The sequence below is a fragment of the Ctenopharyngodon idella genome, chromosome 18 (assembly GCF_019924925.1).
Source record: "Ctenopharyngodon idella isolate HZGC_01 chromosome 18, HZGC01, whole genome shotgun sequence".
NCBI lineage: Eukaryota > Metazoa > Chordata > Actinopteri > Cypriniformes > Xenocyprididae > Ctenopharyngodon > Ctenopharyngodon idella.
The window spans coordinates 6,517,474-6,535,796 of NC_067237.1; the positions used below are offsets into that span (position 1 = coordinate 6,517,474).

Genomic DNA, 18,323 nt, shown 5'->3' on the forward strand with positions numbered 1-18,323 from the left:
ATTTTTAAACATTATCACCCTGAGAAAAATGATTCCAGGGCTCATATTAATGTTTGTAATGCCTTGCCTTGCCTTTTTTCCTCAGCCCGTCTCAGAAGAATTCCAAAATGGAGAAGGTTTCGGCTACATCGTGGCGTTCCGGGCCAATGGCACACGTGGATGGAAAGAGAAAATGGTGACCTCAGCAGACTCCACCACCTATAAATACAGAGATGAGACCTTCCCCCCTCTCACCCCGTTTGAGGTGCGGGTGGGGGTGTATAACAACAAAGGAGACGGGCCCTTCAGCGGGGTGGTTACTGTGTTCTCTGCAGAAGGAGGTGAGGGTCAGATGTGTGCACTGATTGATGGGATTTATTGCTGTATTATATAACTTCAATAATGTGCGGCTCAACAGTACAGATGGAGTTTCTCGAATTTTTGAAGTACATCACACAACGGCTAATCCAGGGCTGTGGACGGATGTACTGTGCGATATTGTGCCCATATTTTGAGGTACTGATACTACCGTATAGCAGTGAAGTCAAAATCCAAAATAAAGTACATACAATGAGAGCAGACATTAAATACCTATGTGAAAAAAGAAGTATACTTTAGTATACCTTAAATTAGTATTAAAAGAATGTACTTAACTGCAAACTAAATGTAATGTGGTAACACTTTATTTTAGGGTCTTTTAACTAGTTGCTTATTAGCATGCATATTACTAGAATATTGGCTGTTTATTAGTAAGTATTAAGCACATATTAATGCCTTATTCTGCATGACCTTACTCTACATTCTAAATCTAAATAGGACTTGCATTCTATACAGTGTTTTTCTTTTGTGTCCACCATTTCAACTGGATCATCAAGTGAGTTGAACTTCAAGATGTCAAGATGAACTGGATCAACTGATTCATTGAAAAGATCTGATTCAAAATAACAATTCAAATTGGTCAAGAAGTGATAGAGGGGATATCAAGAGTTTCAGAAGACGTAGAATATGGTGCATATGGAGTCATATAGACTACTTTTATGATGCTTTTGATCATTTTTGAAGTTGCACTTGACATTGTGCAAATATTGACAACATTTTTGTGAGAACTATCCCTTTAAAGGTGGGGTTAGTAATTTTTCAAAAACACTGTCTGGAAGTTAGTCGGGCCGACATGACATTCGAGGAGACAGAACGAGCAAGAGGGAGATTTGAAGAAATCAGAAAGAGAGATGCAGAAAGAGAGATGAGACAATACAAAAGAGCTCAAAAGAATATCACTGGAATGAAGGTTTATGACTGGGCAAGCACTTTAGGACCTGCGTTAATATTAGAAAAGCTTTCCAGGGCTGGAGAGAGCTAAGCGGGAAGGCCTGAAAACAGACACGGAGCAGGGTGGTTAGGATCGGAGGGTGAGTTTCGGAGGCGGAGCAATGAAGAGAGGGTTGTGTTTGTTTGGGTTGATTTCAAATATCAACAATGTCCAACATCATTTTTGAAAAATGGCTTACCCCACCTTTAATCTCAGTTAGAATAGAATAGAATGTCTTTATTGTCATTGTACAAGTACAACAAAATTTAAATGCAATCCTTTGGGTAAAAAGTTGTGGTTTTATGACCAAAAAATAACTTTTGAGAACTTTTATGACCTTTAAAAAAACATTCACTGCCCACACAGAAATTATCAAGGAGATCAAACAGTTTCAGCGTGTGATCACACTGTGTCAAGCTGATTTGATGGTAACCGTGCAATCGCCGTTTCCTGTGACTGCTGCTAATATGATGGATGTTCTGTGTCTCTGTCACCTCTCAGTCTCACAGCGTTTCTCTCAGCAGGATTCTCCCTCACGATAACAGGGCTTCACAACTTACCATTTACATTCGCTTAAACTCTTCGCTCTGACTATTAACACATAAGAGATAGTGATGAAATGTATCTCGAACACTTCAAGCAGGCGTATAGATTGATTTATGTGTTTTTGCTGAGGAATCTGAAGTGTACTGGTTTTAAATGCAGAACCCAGGGAGCCTCCTTCAGAAGTGCAGGGATTCGCCATCTCCTCCTCCGAAATTAAAGTAACGTGGAAGCCACCCATTCCTGGCCCTGGAAGACCCCAAGGCTACGAGGTTAGAGAGAGATGAATGAAAAAATGGTTTCGTGCCAAAACCTAGGGTTTTTTTTTTTTTTCCTATTTTAACATATTTTAAAATGTATCAAATAATAATGTTTTTTTTTTATATATATTTTGAATTTTCAGCAGCCATTACTCCAGTCTTTAGTGTCACAAGATCCTTCAGAAATCATTATAATATGCTGATTTGGTGCTCAAGAAACATTTCTTATCAATGTTGAAAACAGTTTTGTGGAATCCATGATACATTTTTTAGGATTATTTTAATGAATAGAAAGTTCAAAAGAACAGCGTTTATTTGAAATAGAAATAGTTTACTGTAACTTTTGAGCATCCTTGCTAAATAAAAGTATTAATTTCTTTTAAAAATAAATCTTACTGAGCCCAAACGGTAGTGTAGAACAATCTAATCAAATACAGGCCATGTAGCTCAATACAGTAAATGTATGTGCATGCATTTTTATGGTCATTAAAGTATCATGTTATTAGCTTAGCATTATGTCGAGTCTCCTGAGAAGCAGTGTTTGTATGGAAATCACTGTCAATGTAGAGTGTTCCAAAACATACACATGTATGAGGTTCCATGATGGTCACGATGCTGTGTTAGAAGGCAGCTGCATATCGTCACTGTCGGGCGGAAACCTTGTATGTCCAAAACTGCTACTTTTCAGGAAATGGAAAAAAAAAAACACTATTTTTTAAATAATTAAACACTATGTTGTCAAAGTTCATATTGTGGCTTTATATATGGTCAGACACTTGCATGTGTCATTATATTATTAACGTTTTACCAAAAAAAACAAGCTCAAATGGAGTTACAAGTTTTTTGACCAGCAAATTTTGGAGAATTTCAGATTTGTCCATCGCTAGAACAGTCACATCTGAGGCAGTAAGTGTATCGCATTATGGTTTCACCAACTTACACGTTATAAAGTTTATTGTAGCTATATTTGGGTGTTCTGTTTTTTCTGTAATTTGGCCAAAATCTTATAAGAGATGAAGTGCTACACATGGCTATTTAAGACAGTATTGGCTATGACTTGTCGACAAATGCTAGACTAATGGTGTGTTCACACTTGGCACGTTTGATTCTAAAGATAAAACGGTCCCTGGTATTGCTCTGTTAGTATGGTTCAGTTGAATAAGTGTGAATGCTGCTATCCGAAACCTAGTCCGCTTCCAAATGAACCCTGGTGCAGTTTGACTGAAATATTAACGCAACATGGACCAAAGACATGTAAACAAATCAAAAACAGGACATGATGTCACAAGATATATGCACAAGCATACCTGTTTTTTCTAGTCGCAATGTTGCTCATCACAGTTTCCACGTTTCAGAACCACGTTTCCTCGCAGCAGATCTCAATTTGTGTGGAGGGATTCTCGCCACTGTTTTGACTCCTTTACACATTTTATAAGATCTTGACGAGTTCTCAGCTGGTCAAAATACCATCATATGAAGGCGGCGCACATATAACGAGTGCATTTAGCCCAGCACACACCATTATTTTGGATGTTCGGTAAGATCAGTCGTGAAATATACGTCATAAAAGCCAACCAATCAGATTGTGAACGTATCCCTTTGATTTTAGGTTCAGTATTTTTAGGTTCAGTGTTAAAAATGCAAATGCAACACTAAGCGGACCAGGACTAAATGTTTTTTTTTTTTTTTGTCCGAACTGAACTACAAGTGTAAACACACCCTTTTTTCTGCTCTTTTCTGCTCCTCAAATACATAAAACATTAGCCATATATATATATATATATATATATATATATATATATATATAGTGGCGGGAGGAGCAAACGACAGACACAGTGGGTGTGGTGTCAGGCCTCGGAGAGGCTTTTATTTAACAGAAATAAACAGAAAACCTTCAAAAACAGGAAGTAAAGTGTCCAAATAAACAGGGGACCTGGTGTCCTCGTTGTGCCAGGGAAACGTGAAGGAAGGGTAGTGAGCAGATAGGGTGGATCCAGGTAAAGTCCCGGGTATACTTCACTTTCCGCGCCCGGACGCGTCTCGCGCGCATCTTTCAAAGTATATTAAACCACGGGTGCGCGCGGATGACCGAGTTCGACACATGCGCAGTACAATTTTTTTTCCTATAGCCTACTCTTTACCAGACATCGTGTCATCAACGGGACATTCGCTGGGCAGGATCGGAGGAGAAAAAAATAGTGCATCCACCATTGCAACATAGTTTAGAAGATACACCAAGAGAATAGGAATCAAAAACGATGGAGAAGGCATGCTTCTGAGTTCACTCGTCTTGTTTTTGAATCGCTCTTTACACACTCTTCTTCGACGACTGCACATTGTGCTCAGTACTGTGCGTATTGCCCCCTAGTGGACTCTTCTGTCCTCAGGCAGGGTGGAGTTATGAGGTTTTACAGTTTGAAGATCCAATAGAGTTACAAGGTTTAATTACAAGCTTTTTTTAAAATACTTTTCATTGCCTAAATATTTGCAAAACACACCAACAGATGTAAAGGGTGACCAATAGTAATGATTTATGAAAAAAAAAAAAAAAAATCACAAAATATGGTGATACAAGGTTTCCACCCAACAGCGACGGTGTGTAGTCAGAAGACAAAAAGGCAGCTCACTAGGTTTTACCTCACTTTTCTTCATCATTGTCTTCGCAACAGACAACTGTTGTTCTTTCTGAATCAAAGAAATTATTCTATGCAGTGAAATTACACAGTTGAGAAAGATTATCGTATTTCATCGCCGGGAGATATTACATGCTCGCCTATTATGCTCTTCATGCAAAATGTATGACAGTTATTTAAATCAAATGACACAATATTACATAAAATTTGCAACTCTCATTCTCTCATTTATTGAGGCAACTCGGTCTCATTTTCTTTATCACTACAAAAATCTTGAATGAATGAATAGCAGAAAGTGAAGCAAATTGCCTTGTTGGAAACAGGTGAGCTTTTGGAAAGACGTGGAGCAGGAGGAGACGGGGAAGAAAAAGAGGACGACAGGGAATGAGACGACCATGTTGGTGTCGGGGCTGGAGGGAAACACACAGTATCTGGTCTCTGTGAAGGGATTCAACAGTGTCGGCCAAGGACCAGCCAGCTCAGCCATCAAGATCAGCACTAAGAAAAATGGTGAGTTCCATGCAAGCAATACCTGTGTGAGCATTAGGCATGTGACGGTATCAAATTTTCATGTTGCGATTAATTGGTGAAGCTTTTATTACGGTATACGGTATTATCACGATATTGAAATAAGTTGCAGAAAAAAGTGTTGTCATAGTATAACAGGTTTAAGAACTCTTTTTGTAGTAACAAAAATAACTCTGAATGTTTAAATACAATAATACAATACACAAAAATATATAAAGTAAAATTTTCAAACAGATTAAAGTGCAAAAGAATTCGGCTATAAAGAACAACAGGTAACACTTTACAGTAAGGTCTCATTATTTAATGCATTAACTAAGATTGAGCAATAGCTACATTTGTTACAGAAAGTATTATTTTTGTTAATGTTAGTTAAAAAAATACAACTGATCATTGTTAGTTTTATCTCAGGTCCATTAAATAAGTTCTTTTGATTTTAGTAATGTTATTAAACAGTAAGAAATTAACATTAACTAAGAATAATTAATGCTTTAAAAATAGTTTTCATTCTCAGTTTGGTAATAATGAATTAACATGTTAACTAATAAAGCCGTATGTCTCAAAGTTTACTGAACAATAACAAATAAAAAGAAAATTTCTAATCATTAGGGCATGTTGTAGCGCAGATTAAAATATAAAAATGTTTAAGTTTGAAAATAAATAGCCTATTAAGTCTTTAAGTATTAAATATTTGGTGATGTGATGAACAACACTGACATTACAAAAAAAAATGAATGGCTGTTTAAAGCATTTAAAAAAATACTTACTAGCGCAGCTGCTTTGTTTGCGGGGTTTCCGGGGTAACCGCTGCACTTCTGCTGTTCCATCAGTGCCCTCTGCTGTCAGAGAGTGAACACGCACTTTCATTCACCGCGTCTCCTTCACTCGTTCCGCCATGTGCTTCTCATGCATGTTGGGCGCGTGTCCCTTTGACGTAGAATACAGCAGTGTTGTGCATTTTATACAGTTGATGGGGAAAGTATTCTTAAATGCATTATAAAAAAAATTATTAATTGGTAATAAATGATTATTTACGGTATTTTGAAGTGCCCACGATAACAATATCGTGCATATTCATTATCATGATATATCACATTGCTGAATACTGGCACATGTCTAGTGAGCATAATAAACTGTAAAATTAATAAAATGGTTAACGACAAATAAGATTGCCCAAGATAAATCAATAAAAATGCAAGCTCTTGAAATGTACTCTTTATATTCCTGTTGGTTTAATATGATTTTGAAAAATTTTCACCATTTTGTACGGAATAAATAATGAAATAATAATAATAATAATAATAATAATAATAATAATAATGAAAGATAATTGCCAAACTACCTTTTGTTTGTTTTGTTTTTTCAAATAATGTCATTCTTTTAATGAGGCTTTTTCCTTCATTATAATTTCATAATAGTTGTGACATGCTGACATTTTTTACTTTAAGCCTCCAAGAACCTTAATTCAGATATTAAAAAACATGTTAATCATAGAACAGGTGTTTTCAGGTGATTGTTTGTATAGCTATATGTATACAGTATATGTATAGAGTCATGCAGTGAGATTTTTGTAGGCCAACCGGATAACGGAAGTTAGCATCACTCTGATTCCCTCGACAAAAACCCAATAAGATTTGTCCATTGGCTTTTGGATTATTGTACAAAACGAGCTCCGTGACCAAAAAAAGTTTTTTTTTGTCCATCATGATGAGCTTCACAAATTAACACAACTTTTATGAATTTTGAAGCCTAAATTCTATCGCCAGAAGTAAAAAACGTAATGTAGGCTATTAACAAACGACACCACAGTTGCAAGACTTCAGCGGCACCTCAATTAAGCTTCCAACAACTCTTTTAGTCTTTAATTAAAACATTAGAAATGTTGGAATAGTTTGCAAGAGCGTGATTATAAACACAGAGGCTGTAAATGCAGAGTGACATCCTTTGTAGTCCCATTTAGCCACTTGTTAGCAACTGCCTTTTTCAAGACAAGTAAATGCTTTTATTAAAGCAGTCATATAATGCCCCTTTTACAAGATGTAATATAAGTCTCAAAATACCCCACAGATCATTTATTATAGCTTGTCAAATTTGCCCCTATTTGGGTGTGAGCAAAAACACGTCCCTTTAAATGCAAATGAGCTGCTGGCCGCTTTCCAGAGGAGGGCGGAGCTTTAGCAGCTTGTGCTTCGGTTGCTCAACAACAACAAAGCTGGAGAATCTCACGCAGCCAAAATGACGATTGTCAGTAACGGTGTTCGACCTTACATTGTTCAAATTGGAGTCGGTCACTGATGGAGAGACTCAGGAAGAAGTTACAACGTTTCTGAATGGTTAGTGGATAAATTTATGTAGTTGCTGTGGAGTTAATTCAACTCTAGCATGTGCCGTCATGCTAATCTTTTGTGCGTTAAATTGATTCTGGGTTTTGACCTACAGAAATACATCATCACTGCACCATTCTATTGGTAACTCACCATAAAACTCATCCAAAAACCCACTCCATATAACTGTAAATTAAACATCAAATATCTTCTGATGTGATTGTGTCATGTCACACAGCCGTTTCACATTCATTGTGAACAGACGATTTGCTTGTTGCTGGAAACCTTGCGAATTGCGATGGGTTTGCTCACTATGTTCCACAACATAGTGCTGTCTAGAAAGATGTATGAATAGAAATGGACCTTGAGAGAAGGATTATCATTTGTATATTCCAATTAATATATGATCATTGCTCATTTCAGACCTTTATTTTTTAAATGAGCTTTTTATCTTACTCTTTTGTTATCTCTCTCACTCTCTCTTTTCAGCCCCAAGTCTACCTCCAGGCAACTTGATGTGGATTCAGGAGGGGAACAATGTTTCTTTATCCTGGGATCCAGTGAAAGCAAGGGACAATGAGTCAGAAGTCATTGGGTACAAGGTTGGTATCGCACAGAAACTGTGAATGTAAAGTGAAACTCAGTGCCACTGCACATTTTTTTATGTTTTTCCCCCAATTGCAGGTATTATTGCGTCAGGAGGGACGGGGCCACAGCCAAGTCATGAGGACACCAAACTCAGCCGTTGTCCTGGCACTACCTGAGGGGGGAACATACATCATCGAGGTGCGTGCAGTCAGTGAAGGAGGTGAAGGAGCCGCCAGCGCTCAGGTCAGAGTGCTCACCTCCTCAGGTAAGCAATGGCTCGGGTCACATTCAGTGTGGTTTTTCAGATTTGAGGATGTGTACATATGGCAGTAGGCTTGACTGCTTTCGCTTAATTCCTCTTTAATTACCTTTCCTACGCAAACCTACACAGCCAATTAAAGTTTCCTCCATCTGAAAAGGAAAGAGAAGTTTACCAATGTTATGCTACCAGGACTAGTGGGCTATTATGGAGCAAATACTGTTAAATTCGTTTTTGGTTTCTTATTAACAAGAAATGTTTTTTTTTTTTTTTTTTTCTGCTGTGTCAGATGTAATTGTTTGCAAAGCAGCACTATATGGTCTTACTTTTACTTCTCCATGACTTTCTGCAGTTATATATAATATATGACATTATGACCCAAAAAGGGAAAATAATCAGGCAGAAGGCGGTAGTGAAGCTTCAATAAACAAACATTTTTATTCAAAAGAAAATAATATTAATAATTTTGAAAAAACATTAACATATTAAGAGGATGCAGCAGACCTTCAATGCAATTACCCACAAAGAAAAAAAAAGAAACAAAACAAATAAAAAACAAAACCCACAGATGGCCACAGGTTACCTAGGTTGTGAAGACAGAAGTGGCATACAGACAAACGTGCTCTCACTGCAATCAAGCTCACGACAAATCACACTGCAGACCTAGAAGGAAAGAAAAATAAAGTGACCAAACCACCACACCACTGCTATCCACCAGTGAAGGCAACCCCGCAGGTACCGTCAGGTCAAAAGAAATCTACAACAAAAACAAACAAACAGTGGGTAATGCAACTTGAACAAATAAGTCAGCACCATGAAACGACTACGATCTACTTAGTTCCTTTTTGTCTTTGGTGTGGCCTTAGTTCTCCCTTGGCCAACTCTCGTCCAACATCCAACCAAAAAAAAACACAATCTCAACAATAATTCAACCTAAAATAAACGGTAATCGTGCATCCCTGTAAGGGAAAACAATCCATTACTGAAAAGAAATATTTACAATACAAAAGAAAAATCACATAAAACATTTAAAACTTCCTTTTATAAACCCTTTTTTAAGAAAAATAAGAATAATACCTCTACCATCCGTTATTTTGGTTTATGACACTCGGGCAACCATCCAGCCATAACACTAAAAAACGAACAAAATATCAACAATAAAACACGTGTTAAATACACATGGCCACGCGATCATTGAATAATAAAACTACTACCTCCTAAACGTGTTCAACATTCAACAATGTTCCACCAATATTTGACATGTGACTGCACATAAGCGATCCTTAAATCTGCTCGTCTATTGCCACCATGCAATACGTAAACCTGCTGCGAATGAACAATGAACAAATGGAAGACGTACAACAAACAAAAGGGCAACCCATTATTTAACACATAACTACATGTACAATAACTTCACAAAACTTACTAATCTAGTGTCACAATGCCGTACCTTAAATCTGACGCGACTTCCATTCATGAATCGTCAGCGGAAAAACAAAGGGAGGAAGTGGAAGAACAAATCTCATCACTTCCTTTTATAAAACTGAGGCTGATGGGATTTGTAGTTCTTGAAACACGCCCCGTTACACACACATATATTATATATTATATATATATATATATATATATATATATATATATATATATATATATATATACATATACACACAAACCGATCGGGCATAACATGACCACCTTCCTAATATTGTGTTGGTCCCCCTTTTGCTGCCAAAACAGCCCTGACCCGTAGAGGTATGGACTCCACTAGACCCCTGGAGGTGTGCTGTGGTATCTGGCCCCAAGATGTTAGTAGCAGATCCTTTAAGTCCTGTAAGTTGCGAGGTGGAGCCTCCATGGATCGGACTTGTTTGTTCAGCACATCCCACAGATGCTCGATTGGATTGAGATCTGGGGAATTTGCTCCTCAAACCATTCCTGAACCATTTTTGCTTAATGGCAGGGCGCATTATCCTGCTGAAAGAGACCACAGCCACCAGGGAATACCGTTTCCATGAAAGGGTGTACATGGTCTACAACAATGAAAAGAAAACATGATTTATCAGACCAGGCCACCTTTTTCCATTGCTTCGTGGTCCAGTTCTGATGCTCAAGTGCCCACTGTTGCCACTTTCGGCAGGTGGACAGGGGTCAGCATGGGCACCCTGACTGGTCTGCGGCTATGCAGCCCCATTACGCAACAAACTGTGATGCACTGTGTATTCTGACACCTTTCTATCAGAACCAGCATTAACTTCTTGAGCAATTTGAGCTACAGTAGTCTGTTGGATCGGACCACGCAGGCCAGCCTTCGCTCCCCATGTGCATCAGTGAGCCTTGGCCGCCCGTGACCCTGTCGCCGGTTCACCAGTGTTCCTTCCTCGGACCACTTTTGATAGATACTGACCACTGCAGACCGGGAACACCCCACAAGAGCTCCAGTTTTGGAGATGCTCTGACCCAATCGTCTAGCCATCACAATTTGGCCCTTGTCAAACTCGCTCAAATCCTTACGCTTGCCCGTTTTTCTTGCTTCTAACACATCAACTTTGAGGACAAAGAGTTAATTTGCTGCCTAATATCAAAGCCACTGGAAGGCAAGCCTGCAACCTTTAGCCAAAAAAGCATAACGGCTAATGCTAATGCTCCGCCCCCGGCGGTACGCAGGGAAGGAGACCAGAAGCTGTTTTTTGAATGGATGTCAATGGATGAGAGGCTTCGCTATGCTGATTAAACAGCTTTTGTGGGGAAATAGCTAATAATTAATCTACAGCCTGTTTGCTAATCTTCAGCATGTTTTACACTAAACAATACTTTCGTTGGGAACTATATGTAGATTTTAGCTTGATAAAAATGTATTTTTTTAAGAGAAGGCAGACTAGGGAATGTTGCGACTGATGCCACTGCCATTACACGATAGGCTGAGAGGTGCCGCACGTGATTAAGTTAGCCGTTACGCTTTCTCCAATGGTAAGAGATACAGACCCTTATATCTCCCTATAATAATACGATCTCTGCTAATATATCCAAAAAAATAACACGTGCCGTGATGAAGAGATAATCAGTGTTATTCACTTCACCTGTCAGTGGTCATAATGTTATGCCTGATCAGTGTGTGTGTGTGTGTGTGTGTGTGTGTGTGTGTGTGTGTGTATGTATATATATATATATACAAAAAAATCGAACAGAAAGTAGAACTTCTGGGGAGAGGGTTTAGGGAAAAACAGTTGAGTTGATGAAAAGCTAACAAAAAATCAGCCATAAAATAAATAATAAATAAATCATAAAAATGAAAAATACACTGCTGAGTTAAAAACAACCCACGTTGGGTTAAAAAAGGACAAACCCAGCAATTGGGTTGATTTAACCCAAAATGTTTGCCCAACCTGCTGGGTAGTTTTATTTAACTCAACTATTGTTTAAAAATTAATGCATTGCTTGCTTAAAATGAACCCAAAATATGTTGGAAATTAACATTTATTAATATGTTAATAAATGACCATTATTCACGTTTAATGAATAATAATTAAACAATAAACATGTATTAAATTGCTTATTTAGCTGACAATAAAAAGTTTGGGACTCTATGATACAACTACGCTGGAATATTTACATATGCTAAGCTGGTTTACTTTTTACTTACACTTTTCAGTTGGTCAGGCTGAGCTACTGGCTTAAACAAGCTAAGACCACCAGCTTAGTTTTTGTTAGGACTCGGTTATAAAAAAAAAAAAAGTTTTTTTAAATGGGCCTCATGTGAACTGATGTTACATTACATACATATCTAATTTCCCTCTTTTTCATTTTACTTCCAGGAGTGCGTGCAAAGAGTGGGCAGCTCTCTGTCCGTAATCTGCCTCCAGGCTTGGCATGGACTGCTCTTTTCCTCTCATTAATGGTGCCTTCTTTTCCCTTGTGAGGCTACTGAGTCATGTACTTTTCCTTTAAACCTTCCCTCCGCCTCCCTCCTAACGACCACTCCCACCCACCCCTGTATGAAGGGGATGGGCTCTCCCTCCTCCACACAGACTGCCTGCTTTGGCCTGTACCATCATCAGGACCTAATGGCCAGCCAAAGGGAAGCGCTTCTTTTCCAAGGATCAAGAAATGCCTCCAATTACAGACAACTCCATTGTTTTTATTTTCTGGGCGTATTTGTTTCCTTTCCAGATCTTCGTTTGGGGTATCATTGTAGTATTGTGCTGTACAAAGTGCGGAGACGGTTGTTTAAAATCTTCATGAAGTTGTAAGAGACTTTTTTTTTTTAGGGACTGCCGCCCGGAACAGCTCTCAAAGTCACTGAGGCCGCCCACTGCTCTGTGCCACTGTGGCTTCCCTTGTTACATTGCATCCATTTGACCCTTTGGCTGCCTGAAAAGCAAATGCAGAGTAAGCTCAGTAGAAATAAGTGCATTGTTTTCTTATTCACAACTGGAGAGTGTGGAGACAACGAAGAAAAAAAAAAAAACATTTTTATAGTGCTGAAAATCTTACTATTTCCAGACTTGCTTTTTGTACATTGTGTTACCTTTAGAGAAACAAAAAATGTGGAACAGTGGTGTGTTTCGGTCGGCTGCGTCCAAGTTTTTGAACTTCTGTTTTCATTTTTGTTGCGTTTGGTGGGTTTTAAGAACTAGCAAGGTTGCTGGGCAACAGGGGGACTGAAGAAACGAACCAGAGATAAAGGGTTTGGACTCAACTTGTAATGCCCAAACACTTATGTAGACAAAGACCAAGGCTGATCTGTAAAAGTTGAAATAAATGTGATGTATATTTTTAAAAGGCCTCTGGTGTGTGTGTTCTAGGTGAAGGCGCCGGTTGAATTGATTATGATCGATTCGCTGTATCAACAAAGTTTGTTGGGCTCAGAATTGAATTTCGAAAGGATTGTTTTGCTCAAGACTGATTCTGTCTTCCCAGGATTTAATGGTAAGTGTTTAGATAAGTGACTCAAATGGCCTCTTTACACCTGCTGTGAACATGCGTTTGTAGTAATTGGATCACAGTGAGCACTTGACCACGTTAAAGTCAGATGTAAATGTACTCCAAATTCATTGCGATCACTGAAACAGGGATGGATTCTGACTACAGTAATATGTACTGCAGAGGTTATGCTACAAATAATCACTATTCATCACTTTGATGGATTTTCCATCATGATCTGTTTTTGAAATATTGAGCATTTAAGGTGACATTAATATGACTAGAGCTTCTCTTTTAGTCACCAAGTGCAGTGTTGTGGGTTCTTGCCTCTTTATTTTTATTCTGCTCTTTAAATGCTAAGGAGAGACAAGACGCCACGCTCTTTCGATCTGGTCACCCGAGTTAATGATCGATATCCCATGAATTATTCCACTGGGCCGCTCTTGGAATCTCACCCCCAAATACCCCCTCACTCTCTCCCAGTCTATTTTCATGGAGGTTTTTTAAAACTGATTTTTTTTTCTCCCCATTTTCTTCCCTTCTCAACCCTATTAGCATCTTTTACTGTGGGAATGTTTCTATAGCAGGGAAATACAATAGATGCCAAAATGATGGGAGCAGTTCAATGATCCATCAGTGTTTTTAGAATTCTGTAAATGAGAGAACATTTTAGGTTCACACAACCCCTGATGTAATGTGTAAGTGCTGTCTTGCATTTTCCAGCCAAATAATAACTCTCATCTATATCAACTCTATAGACCAATTTGGTGTTTGCAAACAGCCATGACGATTTTTTTTTGGGCGGAGCCTACCTGGTTGCAGAAAACGACATCAGTAGCAGTCTATGGAAGCCACGGAGTAAAAGAATAAAAAGTTAATTTTGAGTTTACATCTCACAATTCTGACTTTTAGGAAAAACAGAATTGTGTGTCTCTTTTCCTCAGAATTGCAGAATTTATATCCCGCAATTCTGACTTTTTTCCCCTCAGAATTGTGAAACAAACTCACAATTGCGAGTTATAAAGCCCGAACTGGGAGATATAAACATGCAAATGCAAGAAAAAAAATTCAGAATTGTGAAATAAAAATATTATAGGCTATGTTTAAAAGTTATCTATGTAAAATGTTTAAGGTTAATAGGTTTAAATATTATTTCTTGCTGTAACTGCTATGTATGTATGTCCTCTACGAACTGCATATGTGAATATTATGTAGACTTACTGTTTACATCAAATTCCTGCTTTAATAGTAGACTAATCATTGCAGGTTTCATCAGTCAAGTCTGTGACTTGCAACATAAACGTCTCCGTTTAGCTTCAAAGGATGTCTTCAACGACGGTATTCTATAAAAAATGAAGTCTATATTTTTTGCATTCCGATTCTGACATCCAGAGGCACAACAAAACATTTTTCTCTTATTCTCTGGATTTTGCACATTTTCCTCCACTTGCTACCACTATTTTTCTGCAACCACTATGTGCTTGCAGCTGCAAGTGACTTAACTGTGATGTCTGCTTCAAATGGGTCTATATCCTGTAACACTGGAAATGGAATGAAAGTGTTACTTGTGAAAAAGTACACTTTAGTATACTTTTTAAAGAGTTACTTAAATAATATTTAGTGCAAATTGAATTTTCAGACTCTTAGTTGCAATTATTTACAATTAAATGAAAATGTAAACAGTTTAAATTTACATTAAATGCAATTAGTTAGATTTCTTTTTGGGACTTAAGTACTTATTTATATGTAATTTCATAATTACTTCTAGTGTCTTCTAGTGTGGTTAAATTATACTGCCAAATGTACTGACAAGAATTTATGGTAAATTAAGATATACTTTGTAATTTCTATTAAAACCTGTATGTCATGTATTGATATTTCAATTCAGTACCTTTAAAATATATTAACTTTAAATGTAATTTAACACAGTAAAGTTAAAATTATAATCAAGTACTTTACATGTGCTTTAGTATGTTAGTCAACACATCAAAAGAAGCGTACTTCTTTAAAGCACAACAATATTTAAAAATTGTCAAATTAAAAGTTTTACTTTAAAGTTTATTACAAAGTGCACTTTTTGAAAGTGTACTTAAGTTTATTAAGAAACAGTGTACTTTTTAAGTAGGGATAAAAGGGATAGTTCACCCAAAAATGAAAATTCTATCATCATTTACTCACCCTCAATGAATTTCTTTGTATGAATGTATGAATTTCTTTCTTCTGCTGAACACAAAAGAAGATATTTTGAAGAATATGGATAACCAAACAGTTGATGGGCCCCACTGATTTCCATAGTATGGGAAGAAAAATACCATGCAAGTCAATAGGGCCCATCAAATGTTTGGTTTAAAGACCTATAATGCAAAATTTACTTTTGCATGGTGTTTGGACATAAATGTGTGTTGGCCACCCTATAATGATAAAAATCCAACCACTCCTTTTTTTTAATCCCCGTAAATCATAAGCAGTGTCTCAGAACAAGCCGTTTGCAGGTTCCTGGCAATGTGACGTCACATTAGCCACAGGCCCCGCCCACGAATGTTGACAGAATGTTGACAGACACTGCCGACACTCCCAAGAGTTTTAGATGTTCTGTAGCTGGATGGATTAATCCACATAGCTCTCTCCATTTACTCCCTAAATCTGAGCCGCTGAAGACGAGGTGGATTAATTTTGTTTTCAAAGAAAATGCTCCCTCAACTGTACTGAAATTCATTTATTTCTGCGCAAATCATTTCACACCGGACTGCTTTGTGAACGAATGTCAATACAAAGGGATAATACAAAACAGAGGTTGTGCTAAAAATTTGTTACTCAAGGATGGATAAGTACAAACTGTTCCAGCTTATAGTCTCCAGAGTGATACTGGATATGGCAGTAATGAAGGTTAGAGCAATTTATTACAGTTCATCGGAGATTTACAGATATAAAATTTATCAGTTCATTAAGCACCACCCGAAAAGGCATAAGGTCTTTATATATTTGTTTACTGTTAGTTGTAACGAGTGTTTCTGTGTACTTCGCTATGTATGTTGATGATAATGCAAGGGAGAGAGAGAGTTTATGGATATTTTATCCACTGTGTTTTATTCTCTGACAGTGATTTTCTAGAGTGAAAACAGACTTCATATTTTGTGTACAATAAACATTATAAAACTCATCAGTAAACAGGCTTGTACTAACATAGTGGATAAAAACAAGAAGACAATATAAGTTATAACCATAATTAAACTAAACTATACCTGTTCTATCTCCATGCAGCATATATTCGCAGTTTCTGACGTTATAGTGCGTCCTGACTGACTCCTGACACCAGAGAATGAGCTCTTGAAGCTCCGCCCTCTTAGGCAGAGCGCAGCAGCTCATTTGCATTTAAAGGGCACACACTGAAACTGCACGTTTTTGCTCACCCCCAAAAAGTGGCAATTTTAACATGCTATAAAAAATTATCTGTGGGGTATTTTGAGCTAAAACTTCACATACACACTCTGGGGACATCAGAGACTTATTTTACATCTTGTAAAAGGGGGCATAATAGGTCCTCTTTAATGAAAATCTTCAAATTGTCTTCTTTTCTATTCAGCAGAGAGAAAAAAAGAGAAAGAAATTCATACAGGTTTGGAACAACTTGAGGGTGAGTAAATAATGACAGAATTTTCATTTTTGGGTGAACTACCCCTTCAAGTGCTCTTTTATTTCAATAATATTGTTATCTGCAAGTACAGTTTTATACTACAAGTGCACACTCATTCCAGATAAGCACACTTCTTTTTCACAAGGGGTTACCCATATAAAGAATATCCAGAGATAATCTGAATACAAAATACATGTAAATGCTAGGTATAAATGAAGCAATTGGCCTGTAGTGCCCTGCGATAACTTGACAGTTTATTTGACCTCCTGAAGTGAGATTCCAAATAAAATTATGTATTCTCAGTCCAAAGGGCACTGCAAAGGGCATCAGAACAAGTATACAGTTCTGTACAAATTGATACATCACAGGATGTGAACTGTGACATTTATCCATCAGTCATTGTGAACCACATCAGTACTACTCAAAGTTTAGCTGTTACACAAGTATAATATGTCATCATGCTAGAAACCTCTGCATAGTGTTGTCTGTTGTTGACATTGCAGGATGTTCCAAACTAACAAATTAAGCAGTGAATGCATCATTTGCACAAGAACATAAACAGGAGAACTGAAAGCTTAAACTGTTGTCTATTCAGAAAATCGGTTGAGCTTGTTTTATTATGCTCTCAAATTACCTGATCCTCTGCTTCATTCTTAAAACATTGATTTGTTTCCTGATTATTCAGCATTGCGGAGCAGTTGGTGCATCATAATAATTCATTTGGGTGGTCCCTCTCATGTGCCCCATGCAAAGCATCTCATTGAATTCCTGGTGGGTTCAACAAGGTTCGCCATTGGGATCCCTGGACGTTGCCAAATCAGTGTGGATTGTTTTCAGGTCCTGTCTGTTTTTTCTTGAAGCTTCTAAAACATGTTCATCTCCTGGGGTTGTCAGTCAAAATGCATTTTCCAAAGATCTACTTGAAGGAATAATTCTGCCATCATTTACTCGCCCTTGTGACTTTCCACTTTCCTTTAATTAGAGAAAAAAGCTGGATGAAGCCTGCGGGACATGTCCTCATATCCATACTGCTGGCATGACAGGCTTTATTGATCCCAAAGGTGAAATTTAGGTGCAAAACAGCACCACCTATAAATAGTAAAGAGCCCAAAAAGTGCCACTATACATACACATAGTGCAATCCAACCGGTCAGCGAAAGACAGAACAATGCCATTTATGCATGCATTAGCTGCTAATTTGGATATTTCTATGCATAACCGTGATTTATCCGTGTTTGTGAGTGGGCCTGTTTTGAACCATGAATTTTGCAGTGTTTTTATCTCTTGCTGAACAACATCGGGTGCTTCTACGTGGACGCTAATGTGGCAACCTTTAATTATTCATGCAA

At 37.7% G+C, this 18,323-nt stretch overlaps 1 protein-coding gene and 1 long non-coding RNA gene across 6 annotated transcripts in view; one reads left to right on the top strand and one right to left on the bottom strand.

Moving 5' to 3' along the window:
- Positions 1 to 13,201, top strand: part of cntn5 (contactin 5) — a 329,953-nt gene extending 316,752 nt beyond the window's left edge. For all 4 annotated transcript variants that reach the window (XM_051870641.1, XM_051870638.1, XM_051870642.1 and 1 more), the window contains exons 19-24: positions 86 to 320; positions 1,994 to 2,103; positions 5,048 to 5,234; positions 8,063 to 8,175; positions 8,258 to 8,426; positions 12,233 to 13,201. In XM_051870641.1, coding sequence (XP_051726601.1) covers positions 86 to 320; positions 1,994 to 2,103; positions 5,048 to 5,234; positions 8,063 to 8,175; positions 8,258 to 8,426; positions 12,233 to 12,336 — 918 coding nt within the window. In that variant the 3' untranslated portion in view covers positions 12,337 to 13,201. The remainder of the gene's footprint in view (positions 1 to 85; positions 321 to 1,993; positions 2,104 to 5,047; positions 5,235 to 8,062; positions 8,176 to 8,257; positions 8,427 to 12,232) is intronic.
- Positions 8,588 to 9,910, bottom strand: LOC127499924 (uncharacterized). 2 transcript variants are annotated; one of them, XR_007926218.1, is made up of 3 exons: positions 9,871 to 9,910; positions 9,635 to 9,746; positions 8,588 to 9,552 (listed from the first exon to the last, which is right to left on the bottom strand). It is a non-coding gene; the product is annotated as an uncharacterized LOC127499924 (long non-coding RNA). The 2 variants fall into 2 exon arrangements; XR_007926219.1 differs by having other exon boundaries at positions 9,635 to 9,743; positions 9,871 to 9,902.
- Positions 13,202 to 18,323: the final 5,122 nt, after the last annotated feature.